Raw genomic sequence first — 6,000 nt, 5'->3', positions numbered from 1 at the left:
TTTAACGCGTCCCGTGTGCGTGACGTCACCGCCCCACGTCAGCACCTTGCGGAAATACATACCGCTGCGAGAGAACGGGTCGATCGGAACCAGCACTCGAGATGTTTTCACACTCCAATAGAGAGTTTCAAATCTAAATTAACGCATCATTATCTAGTCACACCACTAGTTGAGTTTGTGCACTTGTTCTCCCATCCGGTGCCGGTTCCGGTTAACAGGCGCAACGGGAAAAAGAGGGACAAAATGTCCCTGTTCCAGTCAGCGCTCGATTTCCTGGCCGGGCCCGGCGGATCCGTCGGCGCCGCAAGCCGGGATCAGAACGACTTCGTCGGGCAGGTGGTGGAGCTCGGAGAGCTGAAGCTCCGGATCAAACGAGTCATTGCGGAAGGTAAAAGAATCATTCAAAATAGCATCAGGCTAGTCATGCTAACCTGGGTTTATGTTACTAACATGTATTTTATTTAAAATAGCTGTGAATTTGACTTTATTATGTCCATAATATAGTATTATTCACACATATAAACATTGACTATTGTGTATATGTGTTTATTTGGGTATTTAGCGTAATGACAATTGACTAAAACTCGCTGGCTAAGTTGTTAGCAAGTCACTTGGCTGTGATACACCTGACATGAACCCATATATTTCATATGCTAGTCCGTATGTTCTTGAGGCATTCAGACATATGCACACAGTCATTCAATAGCACATCTATATAAATTGCCACGCCAATAATAGTTCATGTTTATGTTATATATGTTATGTATATTTTAACTGCTCTTATATATATCTATCTATCTATATATATATATATATATATATATATATATATATATATATATATATATATATATATAATATGTGTGTGTGTGTGTGCAGACTGCACCATGGTATTTACATGGTACTCTGTGGTGATTCAAAGAGTACTTTGATATATGTTCATAATAACATGACCTGACCATGGTATGTTTTGTTAGTGGTCTCTCATCCCTTTAAAAAGCACTATGATAGTACCATGGTATCACTATTTAGTGCTGTGACGCATTGAAAGTTACAATGGTACTGAATTTCTCAAATTTACATCATATTCAAAGTACTAGGCTATGTTTTCCAATAAAGTCTCATGTGTGTCAGATGACACATTTTATAAGAGTTCTGTTCTCTTGTACTTGAAAGACACATACATGCAAAATTATGTCAAAATGCCCGCCTCTACAAGTGTGTTTGTAATGTCATAAAACACAGTCACTTATGGCTTACGTGAAATTGAACAACTGAGAAAAAAAATGGATGCCTATCGTTATAATTGGTCTTAAAGTGACAGCAGCTCAATATTCCTGCTGCAATTCCATTATTGTTAATCATCTTAGGATAACTCTCGCCAAAATGCAACCTAGGGTCTTTTTGTGAATCTACCCGAGGCAAACTTTAGTTTAAAAGCATAATTAGGATGGAACCTCCCCTTTTAAGTTTGACCGTATTTTCGTTTTCGGTCAAATTGCCTTTTGAATGGGAGTGATACTTCCAGCAAAGTTTCATGTTGTGTCGAGCCTTCTTAGTGTTTTAAAAATAGCGATTTTTGATGCTATCATAGTCGTGCCCCAAGCACTCCCATTCAAAAGGCAATTTGACCAAAAACGAAAATACGGTCAAACTTAAAAGTGGCGTTTCCATCCTAATTATGCTTTTAAACTAAAGTTTTAGTGTAGATTCACAAAAAGAGCCTAGGTTGCATTTTGGCGAGAGTTATCCTTTAACAATCAGACAACAAAATGCAAAGACAAAATCACTTTTGTAGCTTTAACAAATAATCATTATATTTAATTTATACAGTGAATTTATACAGTTTACATTTGATTATACAATTTCTGTACCTGAATACTGTAAGACTTACCAAATAGAGCTGTTCAAGTCATCTGGTGAAATTGTTTTCATATTGCAGGAAAACAAGATATTGCAATGTCAGTTGTTTCCAATATCGTGCAGCCCTAACGTATATAAGCTTTTCATAATGTAAGTCTATATTGTGTATGAACTGTATAACATTATACTATATCATTCAAAGGTTTGGGACTGGTTCCATTTTTATGTTTCTGATAGAAGTCTCTAATGCTCACCAAGGCTGCATTTATTTGATAAAATACAGGAAAACAGTAGTATTGTAAAATATTACTACAATATTCTATATTATATTTGAATGTTTTAAAGTGTAATTTATTCAAAGCTGAATTTTCAGCATCATTACTCCAAGTCTTCAGTGTCACATGATCCTTCAGAAATCATTCTAATATGCGGATTTGCTGCTCAGGAAAAAAATCTTCTTCTTATTATTGAAAACAGCTGTGCTGCTTAATATATTTATAGAATTTTATGCATTTTTTCAGAATTTTTTTGATGAATAGAGGGTTTGTTTTGACAAGGAAATCTTTGTAAGAGGACAAATCTCTTTGCTGTCACGTTTTATCAAATGAATGTGCTCTTGCTCAATAAAAGCATTAATATATTTTTTTCTTAAAGTGCAAATTGTTGTTCTACATTATTTGATATATGTTCTTATTTTGATGTTATATTCATATAGCCATGTTCATATATTGATAGTTGTGTATTTTGCTCAGACCATTTGAAATCTGTGAGATCAGTGTATGTCCATAAACCCTCATATAACTGGCTCAGGTGTGTTGACATCTACAGGCCTCGAATGGAAACAGAGGGCATTCTGGGTAAACAGGAATGATTTACATGGTGGTGGTGGTGGTGAGGCGTAGTGGTTCGAGGTCCAGGCTGGTAAACTGAAAGTTGGACGTTTGAACTATCTCAACCTCAGGTTTCTCTCTGTGTAATGACTGCACTGCCTGTTGCTTTGGATGAAAGCATCATTTTAAATGACAAAGTGTCTGACTCAGTGTTGTTTGCATAGCTCTATATTCATTGCACCACGGTCTTTGTATCATATGACATTTCTGGACTGCAATGTTGGCGGGAATTTGTTTCCAGAGAAGTGAAATGAAAATGTTTGGGCTCAGTATACTTCATATTTAGCTGAGGTCTCTTGCTCTACATCTGTTACTGTGTTTTGCACCGTTCTTTTGTGCACTGTAACGTGAAACTCAAAAGCTTCTTTTGATTCGTGCAGCCTGACTCAGGCCTCCGCTGGTATTCATTTACTCCGTTGCCATGGTTACAGGTCGTTTTGGTCACTTGAGGATTGTTTCACAAGTGTTCATAAATACCTGTCATTGTCACTTTTGTTTGTGTAAAGACGTACACTCCTGTGCGTAGTTGACTCGATACAGTCAGTCGACATCTTTTCATGGAGCCATACTTTAATGTTTTATATTGTTCATTTTAATAATCAGTCAGGTGCATTCTCATATTTCTATAAAAAAATTTGAAGTGGAACAACAGAATTCTTGGAAGATGTGAAATGGACATTTTTTATCTTTATGTATTCATGCATAAATTAATTGAGAGCCCTTTTTACTTTCTTAATACCTTAAAATCATTAGTGCATGCACATTATATTAAAATGACTTGCCTTTCAACAAACAACAAAGATCAGGGACTCACAAACTTTTTAGTCAGCTGAACACCTTTGACCTAAAATATTTACTTGAAGTACCCTCTGCATTTTTAATCTAATATTTAATGTGCCGATGTGTCTTTATTCTTGGTTCTCTGATGTCAGTTAATGGTTGCATTATTATGCAGGGAAATAAATACAACATATATATTTTTTTTCAGTAAGTTTCGTTTTAATTATTTTTGTGGACTCACTTTAGTTCGGGAACACATTCACTATTAACTATGAATTTTCCCTCAATAAACTCCTAATTTGCTGCTTATTAATAGTTAGTACGGTAGTTGTTAAGTTTAGGTATTATAGGATTGTTCAATATGATCATGCGGAATAAGGCATTATTATGTGCTTTATAAGTAGTAATAAAGTGCCGATATCCTAGTAATATGCATGCTAATAATAAGCAACTGGTTATTAGTGAAAATTGGTCCCCAAAATAAAGTGTTAGCCTACCATTTTTATTTTAAAGTTATTTATTTTACTTTTACTTTTAAATAAATGTAGCTTTTCACCAACCTGTGTAAGCTATCGGTTAATAATTATTGGTTAATGTATTAGGAAGATGATAACCCTATAATCGATATTGTTCGATATATTCACACTTTCCTGCTTTCACTTATTTACACTTTTCAGTAATTAATTAAATATTGGGTCTACGGATAAATGGCAAAAGTGTTGCAAATTTCCATTTGAAACACCACTTTGTCATCATTTATATTGTTTGCTAACATTTTTTCTTGTTTTGAAGATTATTTATCCGTTCTGTTAAGTTATATTTTTACATTTATAGTATTTTCTCCACGGCTCTGACTCTTGGTGAAATGTTGTTTAAAATGGTTGCTTGCGCTATGCAAAGAGACAGCGATCCTATCAGTGTTTCATTAATGTTGTGTCAAAGCTGCAGTCGTAATGAGATCATTCTTTCTGTCTCTCTCTGTTGAATAATGACTGCTGAAGGCAGACGTTTCTTTCTGTGTGAATGTTACATGTATAGACGTAAATGAATGAGTCAGTATTCCAGAGGATTTTATAGCGTGTCAATTACTGACTCTCACGTGCTTTTTAATAGACTGATTCTAGAGTAGTCTGTGTTTTCGGAAATCAGCTGTCTCACGTCCTGCTTGTGCCACAATGCCAAGTCAGCACACAACTGAATCTGCCAAAATCGGTGAACCTAAAATAAACCTAATGATGCAAAATGTTCCCTCTCTTTATAGGTGGCTTTGCGTTCGTGTATGAAGCCCAGGATTTGGGCAGCAGTAAGGACTATGCCCTCAAGGTATGATGACCTCTTCACACACAAAACGTTAACATTCAGATTGTTTCAGATAATCAATACTGACTGCCATTATGTGTGCTAATGAAGTTAAATGTGCTCTACATAACAGTCTTCAAAGAGCCATTTTCACCCCCTTGGAGAGTTTTTAAAAATCTTTATTTTAGCGTTTTTATCCATATACGATCACATAACAGTGCTGTTATTGCAAACTTAGACTATTCAAAAATAAAATCTTAATAAAAAATAATAAATATTAGACTTCAACTTAACATTTATAATTTCAGTTAAAGGCTAAACTAATTGAAATAAGTTGAAGCACTAAAATTACTTAAAACTGAAATAAAAATAAATTAAAGCTAAATATTTAGAAAAATATTTAGAAAAATATATAAGAAAATTACAAATAATAATAATAATAACAAAGTTACCAACATTTTTAAATATTTAATTTAAATCTAATTTAAAATATGAATAAATACTATAATAGTATATAAATAATACTGAAATAATATGTCCATATAAGAACTCGTAAAACATCATCCATTCATCTCAAGTACTTAAACCCATAATGCACGAGATAGGCCTAGAATAAAATAGTATATCAAAGGTTACATAACACACACATGAATGTGGAAATTCACTTTAGACTCATTAGACACATTTATTCGCCCTGATATTTTAAGCATTTTGGTCATTTTTTGCCTTTTGTCAACAGGTTTAAAAAGTATGTTTAAAAAAGTATGTTTTTATTTGTTTGTGTGCAGAGACTTCTCTCCAATGAAGAGGAGAAGAACAAAGCCATCATTCAGGAAGTCTGCTTCATGGTAATAATTAAACATTTTTAACCCTTAAATGCATAAATATTCTACCGGATCTATATCTAACACGGGTGACTCCCTAACTTCTGATATTATAAAAACAATTACAAACATATTTCAATACCTTTTGTTACTTTGAAGTGTTCAATCTGTTATAAAATGTTGACGCATCTGTCATCGTCAGAGCTCATTTCCCCAGTACATTCAGCATTTGGGTCCTATTCTCTCAACCATATTCTTAAGACTATTGTTTTCAACGTCTTCAAAATTAATATTTTGACAGCTTCTTCACCAGATCCACCATCAAGTGACAGTTATGCTAATAT

At 34.0% G+C, this 6,000-nt stretch overlaps 1 protein-coding gene across 8 annotated transcripts in view; it reads left to right on the top strand.

Moving 5' to 3' along the window:
* The window catches only part of gak (cyclin G associated kinase), a 44,019-nt gene continuing 38,019 nt past the window's right edge, over positions 1-6,000 (top strand). For 7 of the 8 annotated variants that reach the window (XM_081364634.1, XM_081364630.1, XM_081364629.1 and 4 more), the window contains exons 1-3: positions 1-388; positions 4,795-4,856; positions 5,621-5,680. In XM_081364634.1, coding sequence (XP_081220760.1) covers positions 244-388; positions 4,795-4,856; positions 5,621-5,680 — 267 coding nt within the window. In that variant the 5' untranslated portion in view covers positions 1-243. The remainder of the gene's footprint in view (positions 389-4,794; positions 4,857-5,620; positions 5,681-6,000) is intronic. The other variant, XM_081364635.1, reaches the window with a different exon arrangement.

The sequence above is a fragment of the Scardinius erythrophthalmus genome (genome assembly GCF_964197995.2).
Source record: "Scardinius erythrophthalmus genome assembly, chromosome: 5".
In the NCBI taxonomy this organism is placed as follows: Eukaryota; Metazoa; Chordata; class Actinopteri; order Cypriniformes; family Leuciscidae; genus Scardinius; species Scardinius erythrophthalmus.
The sequence above is the reverse complement of the archived record's forward strand: the minus strand, read 5'-3'. Positions and strand labels throughout refer to the sequence as shown.